At 38.4% G+C, this 21,592-nt stretch overlaps 1 protein-coding gene across 5 annotated transcripts in view; it reads right to left on the reverse strand.

Moving 5' to 3' along the window:
* The window catches only part of cfap20dc (CFAP20 domain containing), a 38,172-nt gene extending 17,240 nt beyond the window's left edge, over positions 1-20,932 (reverse strand). The window contains exons 1-12 of one of the 5 annotated variants that reach the window (XM_035904563.2): positions 20,811-20,932; positions 20,572-20,661; positions 20,172-20,265; positions 19,994-20,066; positions 18,894-19,008; positions 18,575-18,722; positions 17,979-18,125; positions 15,723-15,838; positions 15,429-15,531; positions 13,769-13,879; positions 10,987-11,300; positions 1,075-1,416 (exon numbers count right to left, since the gene is read on the reverse strand). In XM_035904563.2, coding sequence (XP_035760456.2) covers positions 1,075-1,416; positions 10,987-11,300; positions 13,769-13,879; positions 15,429-15,531; positions 15,723-15,838; positions 17,979-18,125; positions 18,575-18,722; positions 18,894-19,008; positions 19,994-20,066; positions 20,172-20,265; positions 20,572-20,661; positions 20,811-20,831 — 1,674 coding nt within the window. In that variant the 5' untranslated portion in view covers positions 20,832-20,932. Of the gene's footprint in view, positions 1-1,074; positions 1,417-10,986; positions 11,301-13,768; positions 13,910-15,428; positions 15,532-15,722; positions 15,839-17,978; positions 18,126-18,574; positions 18,723-18,893; positions 19,009-19,993; positions 20,067-20,171; positions 20,266-20,571; positions 20,675-20,810 lie in introns of all 5 variants that reach the window. The other 4 variants (XM_035904562.2, XM_035904561.2, XM_035904564.2 and 1 more) reach the window with 4 other exon arrangements.
* Positions 20,933-21,592: the final 660 nt, after the last annotated feature.

Genomic DNA, 21,592 nt, shown 5'->3' on the forward strand with positions numbered 1-21,592 from the left:
GCAGAAAGCAACCGTCAAGTGACAGATCTCCCTTCAGGCCTTGTGATCGCTTCAGTTGACTATCCTCTGATCCTGGATCGTTTCAACTGGTGCTGGGGCCTACCTCAATTTGTAACAGACCATAGACTGATCCGGCAAACCTTTTCCCCAGCTCTTTTTAGCTGTCCAAATCAGCAGTGATCACACATTACTATGAGTAAAGAGAGACAGCTGGGTGTACGAACATCAAAGTTTTTAATAAGCTGCACATTTGCCACAAGGACTCCAAACCCCCACTTGCACATCACAGTTAGAGCTCAGCACCTTTATGACTGCATACTAAAAGAATTGAGTTAACCCATCTACCAAAGATGGAATTTAATCAAAATAATTTTCATTAAACCATGCTGCATTAATCAATTTTCAAGGGGGTAAAAGATATAAACATTAGCCCTCATTTTTATTCTGCTGTGGTCTCCAACAACTTCAGACAAACATGTCTGGTTGTTTGAGCTAGCCTGCTCAGTCTCAACTTTTTTTCTTTTTTGCCACTTGATAACTTTGTGTTTTTGATGTTTGGTCCTAGACAAATATTGTGTAGTGGACTCATCAAAGCTTTTTTAGTGGAAACAGTTGCCTACGGGGCTTGTTGTGAGTGACTCAGACTCAGGCTCAGACAATAAGTCTGCAAATTTGCAGTGCATGAAACCAAAAAATGTGCTTGAATGAGTCTAAAAGCTCTGTAAAGCTGCAATTTTAATTCTCTGATTTTGAGCTATGGGCATCCCCTTACCCCACTCATCTTAAAGTAAATATCTTAAAGTAAATATAAAAAATATGAATAAAACAAATATTAACTTTTTCTTTTCAATGCAAATGAACAAGATTTTTCATGGGTTGTAAAGTGTGTCTTCACTGGTCAGTGTGACATCTTAATGAGCATGCATTCCTGGGTGTTGACACAATAAGAGGTGATCTGAATCACTTTTTTTCAGCAATAAATTGCAGCACTATTCAGCTATGAGTAACTATCACAAAGATACTGAGCCATGATACCGGGTGAGAGCTGATGGTTGTTAAAATTGTAATCCCTACCTTGTGCTGTTTTGAATCATCCAATTTGACTTCTTGCAGGAGTCTTCTACAAACTGATATGCTGCTGCTCACATCAAGAACCCGGTTTACTTTCTCTGAAACTCTCGGACCACGCTTCTGTTCCAGTCCATTAGGTGAGAAGCACCGTGTGGGAAACAGCCCAGGTTCAGCTTTCCCACTGGAATGAGGCTGCATACCGGTGTTAAGTGGAGGTGTTAGCTTCACATTAGGAGATCCAGGGTGACCTTCAAGTTGTGTGCTCAAAGTTGGATCAAGCGTTCTGGGAGATGTAAGATTGGACCCACTTGTTTGTTGATGTTGGAACATGGTGAAGTTGTTATCCTGAAAGAAATACATGGACACCATTGGGAAATAAAATTATTAAATTCTACCCACTAGTTGATTAATGTTTCTGTCGTGCTCTCTTTTGGTGACACACATTTATAATAGCATTTTCTTCTTATCTGCTAATCTCTCACACCTTCCGATTTAGAGCTGCAACTCGGTATTGTAGTTTCAAACCCACATCCTACTGTACCAAAGAGATTATATAAGATACTGCATATGCAAGAACTACACTGGTCGTCTCAGCATTAAAAGGAATACTCAACACAAAGAGATCTGCATATCACACATTTAAGTCTGTATTCTTGAAAGAGACCTGATCCTTTGCAGTTCGTTTCCACATTGAGATTACAATCTGGATTCATACCAGCAAAAATGAAAAAAAAAAAAAACTTGGTGCTGCAGTGGTTAGCACTGTTGCCTCAACATAAGAAGGTCCTAGCTCAGGGGTGGGCAATTCCAGGCCTCGAGGGCCGGTGTCCTGCAGGTTTTAGATCTCACCTTGGGTCAACACACCTGAATCACATGATTAGTTCGTTACCAGGCCTCTGGAGAACTTCAGGACATGTTGAGGAGCTAATTTAGCCATTTAAATCAGCGGTGTTGGTTCAAGGACACATATAAAACCTGCAGGGACACCGGCCCTCGAGGCCTGGAGTTGCCCACTCCTGTCCTAGGTTAATACTGACCAGCCAGATGGGGTCTTTATGTGCAAAGTTTGCATGTTTTCTCTGTACTTACTTGTAGGTTCCCTCTGGCTTTCTTTCACAGTTCAAAGACATGCTTTGGGGTAGGTTAGGTTAATTACTGATGTGTTAGCCCTGCGATAGACTGGTGACCTATCCAGGGTGTACCCTGCCTTTTGCTCTGTGACAGCTGGGAAAGGCTTCAGTTAAGTAATCAGTTAAGTGGAAGAAAATGGATGGATAAAAATAAAACCGTTGACCATCCTGAACCAAGGTAAGTAAGTGTAGTCAACACAGATGTAAAAAGCGAACTACATCATCCAGATGCTAGCACTGTGTATTTAGCTTTTGGAACATACATGCAGTACTGTATGTGCAGACAGAGAATAAGGGAATTCTACTCATATGAAGTTGTTCTTTTACTCTAAATCTGGATCAAACTTAGAACTCATCGCAACAGTTATAAAAAAATATGACAATAGTAAAAAAAACCTAAAATTACAAATCACTTGTATTAAATACCTCACCCTGAAAAATAGATGTATTGCACTTATTTTAATAAATGCTGCTCCTAATGGAATTGAAAGATTAAGTATTTAAAACAAGATGCTGTTTACTATCCTCTCACTTTTCACGTCAGCCATTGCCAGTTCTTCACACAATAGAAAGAATCACAGTTGTGGGATACTCACAACCAGATTGTTATCACAAAAACATTTCTTTGTTCATAATGTAGTCTTTGTTTCTCATGAATTTAAGAGCTCGAAGCTTTCCTTGGGCCTTGGAGATCAATATTTTTTCCTTATGCTGTCTGTTTTTTTGGTGTTTTCTTTCATCTCTGAGCTTTGTTGTGGGGTGAAAGGTTATCACAAGCCCCTTGAGGTTTGTAGCTTACCGGCTCTATATGTTATTTGTTTTCCCTCATTTTTCAACACTTTATCAATTTTTTACATTCAGGTGAATAAACAATAAACAATATGTATTACTGAAATCCTAATATGGGTGCTTTTATGAGCCTGAATGCATTTTAATGAACTAATTCACGGTCCATTGGCTTAGGTACTGCATTTAAAAAACTGCACTTCCCTGAAAATATTGAAAAAAAAAAAAAGATAAACGTGATTTTAATGTATTTCAAAGTAGTTTATACAATCAAAGTTCATTTCTTTGTTTTGCTTTTAATATTTCTCTATGTTTAAGAGCAAATGCTTGCTCAAAAGAATTGTATGAAGCTGACGCAACACCTTGAAAGATGATATTGCTCCAAGTTGAGAAATGAACAACCTGACACAAATAAATCAAAACCAGGTTTTATATGCAAATCTTATTATTCCATTACATCAATATATGTACAAAACTGAAATCTCTGTCTAAATTTTCATTTTTTTTTCTAAGTATAAGGAAAAATAATGTTCTTTTAAATGTCTTTAGAGCAAAATTATTATTTACACAAACACACAATCTGCAATACCTGTACAAAACAAAACAATACTTTAGAAAAACATATACATGACTTATTTAATTTAACATGTAAATTTATTACATGATGGCAACTGAGTTGTGTTTTAAAAATGAATGTTGGTATCAGAATCTACAAATATAGATAACAAAAGCTTACTACACAAATCCAGTGTCTGTCTGCAAACCCCTCCTACACAATTAGGAGTTGAGCAAACAAGCTTGGCACACAGGTACATCTTACGCCTGAAGGTTCTTATCTATATATCATATATTGTTTGATCCTATATTGATGTCATGATGTTGCCTAGCAACCACCCACCTACAGCCTAAAATGACCCATCTGTAGCATCTATGAACCTTTAATGCCTTATAAAAAGGATTATATTATCTTAAATTTCACAACAATAACAATAATTTAATAACTAATTATTCATATTATCAGTCTGTCATATTGCCTATCAACCACCTAATAGCTACCTAAAATCAAAGACCAAACAATACTGTAGCACAGTTATGTGTTAATATAAAGGATTACATCTTTTTTCACCAGATAGGTGTTCGCAAGACATTTATTTTCAGTTCCTTTGAAACCCAAACATTATATTCCAATTTTTTATTTTTATAATCTTGTTTAACTTTTATTGGTTTATATCTGTGGAAAATCTAAGATACAGGAAACATGCTATTAGCCAAATCATGTGTCACAGGTTCAAGGCTCACTCGCGCATATCGTTTTCAACCCCCCCACGGTCTTTCGCTACTCACGTTAAACATGATATATAAGTCACTTAGATAACTTAAAAATGTTATTGTTTGGCTTTTTTTAGTGTTTTATTTGTTCATGAGTAAATCGGTTTGGCTGAGATTACAGCTCAATAAACGTCAAACGGAAAACTGATTAAACAGAAGTGTGAGATGATCCTGTGAAGACCGACCCAGTGAAAATTTAGGCAGTGGTGGACTGGACTGGCCAACCCCCACCTCTTGTAAACACCTCCAATGGTTCCTCGGTTTTGCAAATTTTTACTGGAGGTTCATTCACAACAACAGCCAGGTAGTTGCACCCCTAACATGCCTTACCTCCACTAAAATATACTTTCTCTAGTCCTCAGAAGCTGAAACTGTCTGACTAAAGAAGCTGTACACATCACCACCTGTTCTTGTCCATCCTGACACCAAGCTGCAGTTCATTGTGGAGGTAGATGTATCTGACTTGGGGGTTGGGGGCAGTACTCTCTCAATGCTCCAGTCCACAAGGCAAGCTGCAGCCCTGTGCCTTCTTCTCACACCAGCTAATCCCAACTGAAAAGAACTACGATGGCATTGGTTAGAGGGGGGCGAACAGCCTTTTGTCATCTGGACAGATCACAAGAACAGGACATACCTAAGGAGTACTAAACGACTCAATGCTCGCCAGGCTCACTGGACTTTATTTCTCACATCAAGTTGCTCTAACTTCACTATTTTCTATGGTACTTGATGTTCCATAGAAAATAGTTCCATAGAAAAAAGCCAGACGCCCTGTCCTCCTGTCCCATTTTCTGCTGCCACTAACTCAACAAACCCCCAAACATTCTCCCCTGTTCATGCACAGTGGGCTCACTAACATCAGACTATGAGGAGACAATTCAAAAAGCCCTGCAGGATGAACCAGACGATGGCACCGGGCCGCCTGCTCTACAATCATCCACTGGTTCACACTGCCTGGTTCAACTGTCACCCTGGGGTGAGTAGAACTACCATAATTGTCGGGCTATAAGCCGCTACTTTTTGCACAAGCTTTGAACCCTGCGGCTTTTAGTCAGGTGCGGCTTTTCTATGGATTGTCCATGATTTTTGTCATATCGTAAGACGATTTGTTTTGTTTATTCCGCTGTTGTACGGCACTACGTTGCCTGGCGGAAGTTCATGTGATCAGACACACAGTATCGGGGTTCAAGAGTGGTATGTTGGTCACATGTCCATCCGCCAGGCAACATAGTGCCGTACAAGTAGCCCGAAAAACAAACTTCAAAGTAGCGCTACGCGTTCAGCGGGAGGCATGGATGATGAGCGGCGATAAACTTGCGAAAATGGAGTTATGCTCAACTCCACCGGTGGAATCTGACAGCGTGGAAAAGTGTGAAAACATCCATGATCACCAACGGATTTCGAAGGGCTCGACTGCTGCGTGATGGAGAGGAGGACACCGCCACGGCCCTTCTGAGGGTGTTCAACTCTGACACTGACAACGAGAATTTGTTTGGTTTTGAAAGTGACAACGAAGGAAAGAAGCTGAGAGTGGACGATGAAGCCATCCTGAGCCTGTTCGTATCCGACACTGGAGAAGAGGACTTTGGTGGTTTTAGTGCGCAGGAAGATGGTGGTGAATGACTGACTTTTCTTCTTGTTAAAGCCGTATCACTGCACCTGAGCTTAAAAGGTAGTCCGAATCTATTTTTCTGGTGTGCTGTAGGTTATTGTTATGTACTACATTTGTTACTCATTTATGAAGCACAGTACATGTTTCGTACTTGTAATTACCGCTACTTGTACATTATGTAAGTTATGCAAATATGTACCCATAACTTGTTTTTCAAAATATTAATAAAAGAGGTGTGTCTCCAAACAGCATCTCTTTCCTGACAATTCCCTTTGTGCATATTCTCTTACATATGATAAGTCAACATTGAAACACCTGCAGCTTTTAGTCAGGTGTGGCTAATGTATGTACAAAACAGGATTTTCCCCTGATTTTAGCTTGTGCGGCTAATATTCAGGTGCGCTTTGTAGTCCAGGAAATACAGTATATTGTTCCTCAAGCGTTACTTGTGGTGTGAATCATTGGAAAGGGATGTAAATGATTATGTGGCAGCATGTTCTAGCTGTGTTTGTAGTAAGAGTAACACTCAATGCCCTTTGGGGCTGCTGCAATGTTTACCTACACCTCATCGCGCTTGGTCCTACATAGCACTACACTTTTTTTATGGGTGGATAGGTTTTCCAAGGCTGTTCACTTCACCAGTCTCGAGAAATTAACCACTGCCACTGAAACTGCAAAATTACTGACCCATCATGTTTTCAGGCTTCATGGGATCTCTACAAAAACTGTTTCTGACCAGGGCTCTCAGTTAATTTCCCAAGTATGGAAGACCTTTTGTTTTGCACTCTCAGCCAAGGTATGTGTAAGCTCAGGTTTTCATCTTCAAATCACTGGCCAGTTGGAGAGGCTAAATAAAGAACTGGAGACGGCTCTCCACTGTGTAACCTTCCAAAACCCTTCCTCCTGGTCCTCACAACTGACATTGCTGGGATACGCATATAACTCTCACATCCTCTGCTACTAGTTTTTTGCCCTTCGAAGCATTTCTAGGGTACCAGCCTCCACTCTTTCCCCTCCATAGAAGCCGACCTCACCATGCCAACAGTACAGCAACAACTACAGAGGAGGAGGCAGGTGTGGACCCGGACCAGGGAGGACCTCCTCAAGATGGTCGAGAGAAACCAGCATTATGCCCATCGCTGTCGGCCTTTCACTCCCTCCCAATGACCTTGGACAGAAGGTGTGGCTCTCGGCTAAAGACATTCCCTTGATGTCCTTGACACACAAGCTCGCACCATGCTTCATTGGTCCTTATGAAATTGATTCTGTCATTAATTAGTCATGTCACATAAGCATTGTTATTGTTACTGTATAAAAGCTGTACTGACAGCATTATGAAAACAGTGAGATGTTCTATAACAGTCACCCTTTAAACAGGTATGGGTCTCTGTTGTTGTTGACAGAAATGAAGTTCTGGTTTCTTTTGCATTCATAGCAGCTTTTTCATTATGAGGAATAATAGTTACTGACCAGAAAACAAAAAGTCGTAGGTGGGGAGAATGAAAACATAAAAGTTCTTTCTGTTACTGGTTTTAAATGGCTTTCAGCTGAGTGAAAGCAGCTGATTACCGTTAAGAGGTACAAAGAAGGGCAAATTAGTATGATGCTGTAATTGGACTAGAAAAAACAGATGGAAGCAGAAAGTTCTAAGGGTGATCCACTAACAATTCTCCAATTTCTAAACACAAACGTAGTCAGTTCATTTCAGTAATCACCAACACCATTTAACAAGAGCAGCACAAATTGACCGGTCGCAAATAAAGAACAACTAACAACAGAGGCATAGCTTGTTGCCTCTGTTGTGATGGAGACAATATTGTATAAGTCTAGGTTTTATATATGTGTTTTTCCCATGGTAATTCAGACTAGGGAGAGGCCACAGAGGGAAAATCGATTTGTTCTAAGGCAATGGTGAAATCTTTAGTCAGACACTGAGTGGGGACATGGTGGATCGGGGCAGACGCTCTGGATGAATCCTGAAACATGTGATGGAGGGCAAAACCATGTAATCTGTGTGTAACAGCTGTGTAGTGGTGTAGAAGAACGCCGAACATTATTTACCATTAGATCCAGAGCGATCCAATAAAGCTACTGCTGTGCCACATGTGCAAAAATACACACCCCTTTTTTCTGAATGCTGCGTGATATTACAGGTATTTTACTGAACTCAAAGGAAAAAAAAAATCAGATACACACCCAGCTGTGGAAAACACTCAGTCTCAATCTGTGAGTCGAATGCCTCTACAAAATCCAGAGTTACAGTAAATGGCATTATTCTAACAAGTTTAACAATAGCCCGAGGTCCAATAACAGCTGTTTTGACAGATACTTTTAGTGTTATGTAACAAACACAATATGTAACAGAAAAGAAGAAAAGAACAGCTCAGAAAAAGGTAAGCTATCGAGGTGAGGACTTGAGTGACGACCTATAGGATAGACCGAAAACTCTGGCAGGCAGCTGTGCTACTGTGGCGTTAAAGGGATTGTTCAAATAAGAGTGTTGGCAGCTATGTCAAGCGCAAATGAGTTAAAAGATGATTTTCTTTCAGTATGAAACAATGGCACACACAGCAGTAAACTGCCTACCGCAAACCTCAGTAAATTACAGCTGTAAGACTGATTTTTCAATTCTCCCTTCCCAAATGTTTCTACTCTGAAAGAGAAACTCCTGAAAATGCATGTGCAATGAGGCCAGCCACAAAAATAAATGTCTTCATGCCTTTAAATTGCTAACCTTTTATTATAGCGCTATTATAAATCCCCCAAAATAGCATTTTAATGCAAACAGATTACAAACTCTGTATTAAGAAGTGACATTACTATATGTGAATTGTTATAATTTCCTTTTTTCTTTGTATGTAGATGTCAACCTTAACAGTTAAACACAATTACTGAAAACTCAGTTCCCCCAAAGCACGGTGGCAGAGATGGAAATAATATTGAGACAAAGCAATGCCTTTTGGAAACAGAGCAAAGATAAAGAAAAAAAAGTAGTAAACAAGAAAAGTTTTACAATTCACCTTATAGGTACTTTTTCAATCAGTCTAGTGTTCACACACATTGTTCTGGTTTGGACAGCAGGGTACTGAGGTCTTTAAAGAAAAGAAAAGAAACAACAACAGAAAAAGCATGCTGCACTAACTATACAATGCCCAATGCTGAGGCAATAAATCCCTACAGTATTTTTTTATTCTTTATATGTGTTCTGATAGGCCCTTTATTAGATTATTTAACAAACACTATAAATTGGCAGCCAAGGAAGTTGAAATGGCTGTGCTCTTTTGACAGAGGTGAAAGTAGTTATAAAACCATTCTCCAAACCAATATTTCATGCAAATTCTAAAGAAATGTTCAACCTGGAAAGAGCTTTATGGAAGAAAGGTTATACATGCAATTTACAAAGGTCACTATAAAAGATTCATTTTTTGAAACCAATCTATTTTACTGTTTTCCCAATACAATAACCCTGGCTCCTCAGTTTCAACATGTACATCTGAACCTGTACACAATGTCAGTGATAAATGTAAGCCTTAGGAGAAGGTCTTATAATACAAAATACAAAATCAGAACATGCACTATTAATATTTTTTATTCAATGTAGTTGCTAACCTTGTAGATATAATGCATTAATTTAAAACTGCCATAAAACAAAAAGAGTGTTGAGTTTGATATTGTAAGATCACTGGCCTTGTGTTTCTTAAGATGTACTGTTCACACTAAACATGGTTGTCTTGTACTGTGCCCATGCACAACTGTACTCCCTTCCCCCTTGTCTGCTGGACTGCACTCACACTGTGCTTTATGATCCAGGCCTGAGCACGCATCAATTTGTCTCAGCATCTCAATAAGCTTTCTCCCCATTTCATGCACACGCGCTTTTGAAAAGCACTCTTGTGAGCACAATGAGGTTCACAATTTTATGTATTTTGTGGCTTAATTTGGACATGGTTTTGTTTTGTTTTTTGAGCGGCGACACACTATTCTCTCACATGCCTTACAGATTTATAAATTACTTAATGCATTGACTTTCTCAGAGGCAATGGGTGTTTGAGTTTCATGCTTGGGCAGAAAACATATACCCACATCTTGGACAGACAACATGCGCTCCTCACACAGTAGCAGTGATCATATTTGTTAAAGGAACTGGTACAGCCTAGCATGAATAAAAAACTTTACATAATGTAATTGATTCAATATATCTCCTTGAATTTGTATGTGTGTTAATTTCCAGTTCATTTCTGGGTTTTGCTTCATATTTTTTTGGTAATTGATTTTCCTCTTTGTTTCCTGTAACTTTACATTCTGTCTTTGTCTTCCCAACACCGATTCCACCTGTTTTTTGTTTTCTTATTGAATCTCTGTGTATACTTTGGTCTGTCCCTCCTTCATTTTTTGTCTCTATTTTTCTCATGCCCCTTTCTGGATTCCTATTTTGTTTTACCAAGTACATGACATGTTTTATTGCCAGTCAATAAAGCCTCAGCTTTTGTATTAATCCTGGCTCAGTGTTCTGCATTTGAGTCGTCTCCTGTAGAATCACAACAAGGATATTAATTCTGAATTATAAGATTTATTATAAAGTTTTAAATGAGTAAAAGTAATTAGCATGTCTTTGAAGATCATTCTTTGTGATCATAGTTTAATCTCCTTGCTAAGCATAAAGAAAATCATCACTTTTTGTTACAAGTCTCAGAGCCGTTAATAAATTATCTGATGATAAATAACCACACTGACCTTTCAAGTGAAAATTTGATGCATAATATGAAATGTGCAATATGAAATACTACTCACCAAAAAATTTAAAGTGAAATTAAAGCTAGTACTTCAAACTTACTCTGATTAAACAGAGATAAATCAAACTTTGGGCATTTTGAAGGATTTCTTAGTGAATTAGACATAGTTTTTCATTTCTACTCCATGTCAAACTAGTAGTGCATGTAATATAAAGCAGTTTTTGCTTGACAGATAATCATTAAGTGTCCCCGCAAGACAGGGGCACTTTGTGTGTGTGTGTGTGAACTCAAAGAACAGTGTGCTTGTGTCTCTCCCTTAACATACCTCATCACTTTCACTGCCAATAAAGTCATCCTCGGGCTGGACATCATACCGCCTCCCAATCTTGCTCTGAACCTGACGATCTCCCATCTCCATCTTCTCCTGGTCACCCTGGCCTTGTCCTCGTTTGGGTGAGTGAGGCTGGGATGAGAAAGTGAACACCTCCTCTTGCAGAGTGAGCTGAGGCTCAGACCCTTCATTACTCTCCCAGCTGTTCCAGACCTTCAGGTCAGAAGGCAAACCTTGCTGCACAGAGCACAGTTGAGACTCTGTGACCATGAGTGCTGAGCTTTCCTTTGCAGGAGTGTGACACTCATCTAAATGAAAGATGATAAAATAAGATCAAGTAACAAAAGAATAGTTGCAAGGAAATGTCATTAAGAGTTTTAAATGTACAAATTCCCAAGTATGTCTTTCGTAACGCGTGTGAACAATTAGACATGGAGTCAAATTACAATGAGCAATAAATCACTGTTTTATTACTTTTTAATCATACGGTTACTCTCATTCTAATTTGATTTGAATATGTGCACACGAAATTCATAATAACGATATAATAGGGTTGCAAATCATTCAACGACCTGGCAAAATAAGCATTAATGAAGTTATCTTTCACTGACATGTTTGTATCGCTTATTAACAACCCTGCTAGGTTAATTAGGTTCAATGAAACGTTATAGACAAAGAAAGAAGAAAAACATCAGTAGTAAGAAAACCATTTTACTGCTAATTCGTCACTGATGAAATGTCACCTATGCCAACTTTATATACATATATGTATATACATAGCAAAGAGAATAAAAGCTTGTTTTAGCCTTTAATGAATGCTGCATCCACTTCTGTTGGTATGCGAGAAACAATGAATCCTCATACTGCGAGATAAGCCTGAGATCACAGAAAGGGGCACCTAAATTTGAATGAGTGAGCACATTTGAATCTCTCGACAGTATAATCACTTTCTCTAATTGCCCACTGTGTGGCAAACCCTGTGCCCAGGAGATGTCCCTCTGACTTTTATTTAATGCGCCACATTACCATTAATGAACTAACTGCTTTCCGTCTGTGGGCAGGGCTGCAGCAAAGGAGCTTACTGCTGGAGAAACATCCATAATTGAGCTTTCGGAACACATGCACTCACTTCACAAGGACAATGTGGGTATAGGTGTGTCCATGTGTGTGTGTGTGTGGGGTAGCAGTGTGGGGAGAGTTTGTGGGGGAGGGATCCCACAAGTGGCCTTGACACAGGTTATGCAAAATTAAAAAGGGGGGAAAAGCTTGTGTCCAATGTAGAATGAGATCTTTTAAAATTCATGCAACACTTCAACAATCCAGTTTAAAAAGTAAGAGTGGGAACACATGTTGTTTTTCTCAAGCATAAACAAGGTGCTTATTAAAATCATAACATGCAAAGCAGTCATCAAAATCACCCAGCATGTACATTGCTCTATTTTGTCTCGTGTTCCCATCTCTTGCTGTCGTGCTTAACTTTTCACTGATATCACAAGTCTTCCTGGTGTCTATTTACAGCTGCTTTAAGCCTCATCGGCTACATGTTCTGACTTTTCTGCTAGGGTTAGAGGCTGGTGCTTGCTGTCCTGCCTGCTGGATGAAGGACTGCAGCTTTCCCAGTTTTCACTATTCCCTCTATGGTGCTGAGGTACAGCATCCCAAGGAGACGTTAACCATAACTGAAACACCTAATAATATAAAAGAATAGTACACCTTTAGCCCACCACAACACACATAGAATATACACTCAACTGCCACTTTATTAGGCACACCAGCTCATTAATGAAAATATTAAATCAGGTAATCACTAATAGCCAACAGAAATGGTTAGGATGACATGCAAATGAAATGTTCAAATAAAACATTAAAATGGGGAAAGAAAATTATTTCAGTGTCTCTGAACATGGAATGGCTGTTGGTGCCAGACGAGCTAGTCAGAGTATTTTAGAAACTGTTGATCTGCTGGGATTTTCCCACACAACCATCTCTAGAGTTTGCAGAGAATTGTTTGAAAAAGATAAAATATCCACCGAGCAGGCACCTCTCTGGGTGAGAATGCCTTGTTGATTCCAGAGGTCAGAGGAGAATGGTCAGGCTGCTTTGAGCTGATAGGAAGGCAAAGTACAGTGACTGAAATAAGCTCAAATAAACGCAACCAAGGTATGCAGAAGAACAATTCTGAACGCACAACATGTCAGACTTTAAAACAGACAGACAGCAGCAGCATCAGAAGACCACACCAGGTTCTGCTTCTGCCAGCTATGAACAGGAAATTGCAGCTAAAACTTGTATAGGTTCACCAAAATTGGAAAAAAGAAGACTGAAAATTCCCTGCCTGATCTGATAAGTCTTGCTTTCTATTGCTACACTTGGATGGTAGGATCAGAATTTGGCATAAACTACCAAAAAGCATGGCTCCAGTATCCCTTGAATTAAGGGCCCCTATTACCAACTGAGCATTGTTTGAACATCACAGCCTACATAAATATTGCTGATGATCATCCATCCCTTTATAAACACAGTGTGGCCATATATGACACAAAGCTCATATCTCTAATAGAGCTCCTTTGGAATGTGGTAGAACAGGAGATTTATATCACAGATGTGGAATTTACACATCTGCAGCATCTGTGTGATGCTACATGTCATCATGGACTAAAATCTCTGAGGAATGTTTCCAGTAACTGGTGAACCTACACCACAAAGAATTAAGGCAGTTCTGAAGGCAAAATGGGGTCCAACTGGCTGGTAAGTTAATACAGTGCACACAACTTACTTGATGATGTTTGCTTTTCTCCTCCAGCACTGATGACTCTCAGCTTCTTAGATCCCTTCTTGTCAACTGCTCTTTTTTTAGGGGGATGTGGCTGTAAACTGCCAGATGCTCCTACATAATGTACTTTCAACATTACAAAAGCTTTATAACACAAAACAGTCAAACAACAATGTTATTAGAGCTTGCCAGAAGCATATCTGTGAATTGATTATGCACCGTGAAAATCCTTATTAATGAAGGCATTTCAGTAACTGAGCTTCTTACATTCATTCAGTGAGGAGAATATTTCCAGCTACATTATGTTCAGCTGAATTAGGGAATTTTAATCATCCCATTTTTTCATTCTGTCATGCTCAAAGAATGCTGTATTACCATCCATAAAAGCTGTTATTAGGTGCCTGAAAGAACATGTTCTGAGAAAGAGGACTCTTATTTTGTTAGTTTGTTGATTCAAATGCACTGCATTTACTCATGTCTAGTATCTGGAAGAAATGAAAAGGCAAAGTAATCATCTATGCTCTAAGGGCAAAGATGCACTGGAAATCAAGTATATTAAAATCCCACTATTATATTAAAACTTTTTTACTCTTTGAGGATTTAGTGTCAAAAACCATTCACAGGTACTGAGTCAATGGCAGCTAGTTTTGCACTGAAGATTTGTGGTAAAATCTGTTTCAGTTCGTTTCATTATACCAATGTTTAATTCAAAGTATGATGAAAATGTTTTTCCAGACCACAATTTAAGTTCATAAAATAGGCATTAGTTGTTTTGTGTCTATATCTAACACTTCACATCAGCAAGTATAAGGTGAATCTGCTTCACAAACCTAAACTCTAATGAACTCTTCATTTCCTTTGTTGGCAAATTAGATAAAGTGGTCCTCAAGACCTGCACAGATTCAACAATAACATATCTGCCCAGTAACTGAAAGGTCACAGTGCAAAACTGCAATGCCCCTGGTTTGATTACAGCCAGCGGGTGTGTTGCATATCACACCCCTCTTTCACCCAATGTTCTGTTTCCTTCTTTGCTGTCAGCTATTCACTTAAGGCATAATGCCAAAAAAATACACATCTAAAAAAATATGACCTAATGAGGATGTGGGGAGTAGTGCTTGTAGTATCTGTTTAATAACCCATCATCATTCTGCTCAGCGTCGGCACAGAAAAAAATGAGCAGAGGAAGTGAAAATAATATTTTTTTTTTGGCTTCTTTCCAAAAACTATTTTTGTTCTTCAGGTTTCAGCCTCTTTTTTTCTTTTCGGGTTAAAGAACTGTTTTTTTTTTTTTATCCCTGTTGAAACCCCTAAATATTATTTTACAATTAAATATTTATCTAGTCCCATTTCCTGGGTTCTTCCTCATTTTCTAAACCTTGTTTAATGTGGCATGGGTTCCTGCAGATACACAACACTCCCAGTCCACACAGACATATGTTACAATGGTGTACATGCAGCCAGAAAAGCATATCTTCAGCTTGAGCTAGTGTACAAAGAAATAGAAAGGAAAACAAACAAACAAACAGATAATAGATAAATAAAGTCTGTAACTAGCGATGCTAAGTGTTTGAGTGATAAAATAGCAAGATAAACAGGGTTTGTTCATACATAGATAGCATTCAGACTCAATAAATCACTCTTTGTACTCTGTCAAATTTACCCTCATTGGGAATGTGGGAAGGTTCTCCATGTGATAAATTCTCACTCTGGTTGGTAATGCTCTGACTTTCTGTAGTAACCTTTTGGTTCATTCTACTCGATCCCTGTGGGACGTAACCAAAGGAAACATACAAGTTCTGAGACAAATTTATTCTGTTTTGTAGTAAATACAATTTATGGCAGGCATACAAATCATTCAGAGAGATATGCTGTATGTTCTTACAGGATTGGTTAGATTACTAATTTGGAAAGGAAAAACAGAGACTACATTTCTTTCAGTTCCATCTTATGTTACCTTGCTATTTCTTCCAGTTAGGAGAGGTGGTCCAGAGGCTCTGGAGCCTGAGGCTGTGTGTAAAATGCCCTGGGGCCTGGTTCTCCGATAACAGGTTGATCTGGCAGTGGTAGGAACTGCACAAAAGTAAGGCATTCCCATTAGTTATTGATCTGAATTGATTAGTTCCTGTAGGATTTCTCTTATGCTACTACATAAGGCCATTTCAGTTTGAAGGGCACAGACCAGCATATTAAGATGAGGAAAGAGCTGTGTTCTTTCAAACTAAAAAGATCCCTTAAAGTCCCTTTGTAACTGTGAATAAAAATCTTTAGAACGTTCCCTTTTATGTAGATTATATACTGCAATATGTTTTTTTTATTAAATTTCTTAAACTATATTGCAAACATAATCAATCAAGAAAATACTATGCACTTTACTAATGCTTAGCATTTTAATTAGAGTCTAATGGGCAAAATATTTTAAGAGGAATGAAAATTAATGATTGGATACAAATTTGACTCTACTGCTGAGCTGATATAACGGATGTTTTTCTTTAATCTAACAATCTGTTCCATTTCATCATGTGAAAATAATGGGCTACAGTGGGAGATGTGATATGGCGACAACTTGACCCCGCTGTATCTGTGCCAGGACTCATCAGGACCACCTCGGCTGATGTTAACAGCCAAACACACTTTCTTGTAAAGCCTCATCAGAAGAGTGAGCAAATACTTTGCTCTCTGCAAAACACGCACACACACACACACACACACATACACACTACAATAAAAAACAGGCAGAGCTTTGGTGGATTTAAGAAGAGAAAGAGTTGATGTTGCCCCTGTGTGATGCAGCAAGTTAAATTAATTGAACTTTACTGCTGGAATGTGTACATTCCTCCTGAAACTTGAAAGAGTGATATAACAGCAAGAACTACAACAAGATCTATGTCTGCATAAGCTACAAATATTTTTAGAACAGACTTTAATTTATGAGAAATTTTTGTCTTTGGGATTAAGAGAACGTCTTTGCTGAAGCACAGAGATAATCAGGACTTGTTTGTTGTCGCATGATACAAAGTGCTGTAGCTTACTTTTAACAGTTTCTGACACTTTGGCTATTGAAGGATCAGCATTCACCCAGCAATTCTGTCAAAGTCAAAATTGGATGCCTACTTTAATAGCAATCGTTTTAATTATGATTAGGAATGTTATGCTAATAATGCAGATGCTAATTATGAAAAGATATTTCTTGTGCGTGGTTACTGCTCTCTTCTATGGGCACTGCTGGTTGACTCAACATGACTTAGACAGCTGTCAGAACAAATAAATATGCACTGATAAAAAAGGCCACAAAGGCGACAGAAGTGGATTACTGGTGCATGTCTTTTTATATGAGGAGATAATTGCAGCTCCTTGAGTACAGGTGAGGCACAAATGAACACAAAAATGAAGACCACGGGAATTTCATTCCAGGAAAACAAAGTGATTATCATCACAGTGCCTTTGTAGCAAACACTTTCTCTACATGTAACCATTTGTGAACCGTTTTCTATTCATCTGTATAAATAAGTGAGTTCATGGGTGGAATGTGGCTCATATTGTGTACTCTCAATGTATAGACTCACATATTAAGACTCACATTGTTTTGTAAGTTACTCTCAAAACAATGACCCTGCTGTGATCCATTAAAGAAGACCTACACTAAAGGACAAAAATATCTGACAAATTATGTTAACCCTGTGAACATTACATTAATTTGCAATGTTGTAACACACCACTATTATGCTATAGTAACTATCACATCTCCTCTGGGGTCAAGAGCTTTGCACGGATTTTTAAATCCGGCTGCAGGGATTTCATCCACAACATTGTTGGTGGAGTCAGGCACTGATGCTGAAGATAAGGCCTGTCTTTGAGTCTGCACTCCAATTTATCCCAACAGCGCTCAGTGGCATTGAACTCAGATTTTGTGCAGAAAAATTACTTCACACCTAACTTATAAAGCCTTTTTCTTTACAAACCTGGCTTTGTGCAAAGGGGTTCTGTTATCCTTCCAGATAAAACTCCTTCCTCCAAACTGTTGCTGAAAAGACTACCAATCTCAAAAACAAAGGGTCCTACTCCAAATAGTCAAAATCGTCTTTGTTAAACAAAGCAACAGCTACTTCATATATGATTTTAATGACAGTTTACACTTTTGCACGCTTTATGGTTACTTTTGATGAAATTACAATTCTCAAAATGTTTTTTGTTTGTGTCTTATCTTACGTACCACAGTCAGAGTTAGAAAGACCAGTCCTCAAATCTGTTTTTCGCACATTTTCCCTGTTGAACACCTGAATGACTTGGTTCACGTCTGGTGGGAACTGGCAACTGCGTGGGATTAAGTCCATGAGACCAGCTCCACTGCGAAACATGTCTAGATTGGAAAAAGTAACAATCTCACACTAATATTAGCTATAAAATAAGCTCAAACACATTATTACAATATATAACATCACACCACAAAAGTAACACTTTGATCAACTGAAAAATACGAACTGACCGAGACACCCTTTTTGGTAGATAGAGTAGGTGTGCAGTAGGCAGCCAGTAATGTGCAGCTGTTATCACTGCTGAGCCATATCAGCCTTGAACAAAATCTACCACTGAGTTCTCAGCCAGCCACAGAAAAACAGCCAACTGTTTGTCTCTCTATCTCTCCAAACACACAAACATAATTTCACACAAACCCACAAGAACAAAGACCACTGGCTTGCTTCTGTGGCAAGTACTTAGGTACTGTATCTTTATTAAACACATTTGGAGTAGCGTATTGGGTAAGTCAATAAAACTTCAAAATTTGAAACCAGCAACCAACTGCTTTACCATCATCTGACATTCCTGCATGCTCCGTTCTTACAGTGAAGATTCTCCGGACTTTGCAGGTAGCGAACAACGTGATGCCATCCAGTGTCAAAAATCCCTTGAACAGTTCACCGCTCAGTGATACAAGGTCGATGCATAATGTTGACCACTGAGAAAACACATACAATATGAATTTGTAGTTAAAAGCACCACACACAGATAAAGCTCAATGCCTACTAAGAAACATGGCAAAGGAAAAAAACAAACAAAAAACAAACAAACAAACAGCGGACAGCAAATTTAATACTAAAGGAATGTCAAAGATGAATAAGATACTCACAACATTGCGTTTCAGTCCAACAAAAGGTATCTTTGCATGCAAAAGTGTGGCAGACACCTCTTTATGCACTGTTGATAAGTGGAGTCTTCTTTTTAGGCCCTCTGAATCAGTTATCCTGTGATTAACAGACAGCAAAGTAGAACATGAATTATCACCAGCATCAGTAGTGCCACTAAGAAATCATGACCTGTGAAAACAAAGAGCTTTATTGGTCTCTAGAGTAAGCTCTTAAAGATGTTTTCACTTTTATCTCACGCTGTGAAATCAGCTGTCATGACATACTCAAATGGAAGAAGAACAACGACACACAATGTTTTCACCGATTCTTAAAATAGTGTGCGAGTAAATAAGCAGGTAAGTGTAAGAAAATCATTTTAGGCAATATCTCTCCCTGATGCTCTTGATATCCAAACAGCAGTTTCTACTGCATACTGTAAGCTGCAGTTTACCAAAGATTTTTTGGGGTAAATATAGAATTTACCAAATTAGACTGAAATAGAATAAAGATTGAAATAATGTGTGTTTTATCCACAATCTAGAGTGGCATTCTTCTTTCAGTGACTAAATGCAGCAGTGACGATATGTGAACACACAATTGCATTATGCAATCAGAGCCACTAAATGCAAACTGTGGAGAAAAACAGCGAGCACTTGACATTCACATTCTACATTGTAATAATGTGGCTGTTCAGAATTTATAGTGGCACACAAGATAAAAGCCTTCTTTGTAACAAATTGTTGAACAATATCTTAATAATAAATGGTTATTTAGGCTGTTACATAACAGTCAATGAGGCACTTTGTTTTCTAAGTGGCTCGATGGGTTTTTTCCTACCAGATGTAAACAAGCTGTTTTCACTGTGAGCACATTGTTATTCAATCACTATTTCTTTGTCACACTGTACATTACTGGAAAAGCATTTTTCACTGTACATTACAAAAAGCAAGTACTCTAAGTGAGTACATAAAATGTTATTTTGTTCCGCTCTGATACAATTTTCAGCCAGAATGTTAAAGATATATACCGAAATGTTGAAGTTAGTCAATTGAATTAACATTTATAACATTTGTACCATAAGAACAATCTCTGCGTTACTTACACAAGCTCAGCAGAAAAGTCATGACCGTGAGAAACATTGACTTGAAGCACCAAAAATCTTTGGAGAAGTCCAACTAAGAAAAAACAAACAAACAAACGAAAAGAATGAGTTACTATTAATATTTAGAATTAAACAAAACAACAAGTTGCACACTTGTATGAAAGTAGTGGAGACTTACGAGACATTTTGCCATTCTCCGGCATTTGCATCTTGACTGTCTGGCTGCTTCCATCCAGACAGTAAACACATCCTTTGACTTCTTTATTATACTCCTAAGGGAGAAAATAATGCATAAGAGGAATTGCTCAGTCTCCGTGTGTTATGACCAGAAGACTACCTGTTGTGTAACTGCTCTCAGAGATGCAAAATTTCTTTTGTGTATTTAGTTTTGTTTGTTTGCTTTTTATCTGAATAAGTCTATAGTATATATGTTTAGAGAAATGCAATTGTTTCAGTCCTCATATGCAGGTGCCAGATTGTCTTTGAGAGGATGTAAAGCCTAGGTTAGTGTGATTACGTTACTAGTAATAAGCTAATAGTAAGTTAAACAAACAGCTCTAAAAAAATAAATAACTAACTTTATATATGGCTGACGGCCCTCCGCAGAGTTTCCATTTAGCCGCAGGGTCTTTTCCTTGTCCACTGAAGATCTCAACCACAGCTCCACCCTGCAAGAAACAACTAGTTCTCGCTAGCCTGCAGTCGATGTTACATCAGCCTGAAGCTCATATCAGCTCCGAGGAAATTGTATTTTTATACACAGGGCAAGCATTTTAGTAAATAAAGGGCTAAATCGATTCGGTTAAAATAAGCTTACCTGATAATTATTCCTGAACATTTTACATGACACAACGTCAGCGGTGTGAAAATACTAATTTGACGTGGGCGTACACCCCTGTTCAAATGATAAAGGCAGTTGAGGAACACCAGTTTAGTTAACTCTGGACACGTCTCCATAACAACCGGCAAAGTCCCGCTTGTAGAGCTCAAATCTCGCGAGTGTTTCTGTTTATGTTGTTTGTGTGTTTCCGCTTACCTTAACCTGAACAAAATCCCTATTAAAGTACAGATTAACCCCACAATCCAAATCTGACATGTCTTATAAAGCGATACCTGACCAAAGGTTAACTAACCAGTCATTTTTCCTAAGCCTTTCGACAGAGGTAATTAGTAGTTTTTTAATATACCTTTTGTCTGTAAAAACAAACAAGAGCCGATGGTATTGGTAACTGGAATAATTAAATCGGCACAGGTGACTCAAACAATTCTCACCTGCTATTTTCATTGTAAATAGCTGTTGTCGTTTACCTGCCACTCATTAAATCCAATAGGCGAATAACCTACTTTTACTTCTTTTTAGAAAAAATCCTGTCTGACACGCAGTTAACGCAATTTTGAAATTAATGTGATGGCAAGATTAGCGGCCTACTTCTGACAGGGTGCTATAAATTAATCAGACATAATAGTTACTCATCGTATAAATTAGCCCCATTATTGACAAAATGTAGCACAATGAAATTTGAAAGATTTAAACAAGAAAGCTCAGATCACGAAATGTCCTTTGACTCTGCTTTTTTCACAACCAAAGTTTGTTATAGG

This window comes from Neolamprologus brichardi, chromosome 5 (genome assembly GCF_056152115.1).
Source record: "Neolamprologus brichardi isolate AB-2024 chromosome 5, ASM5615211v1, whole genome shotgun sequence".
NCBI lineage: Eukaryota > Metazoa > Chordata > Actinopteri > Cichliformes > Cichlidae > Neolamprologus > Neolamprologus brichardi.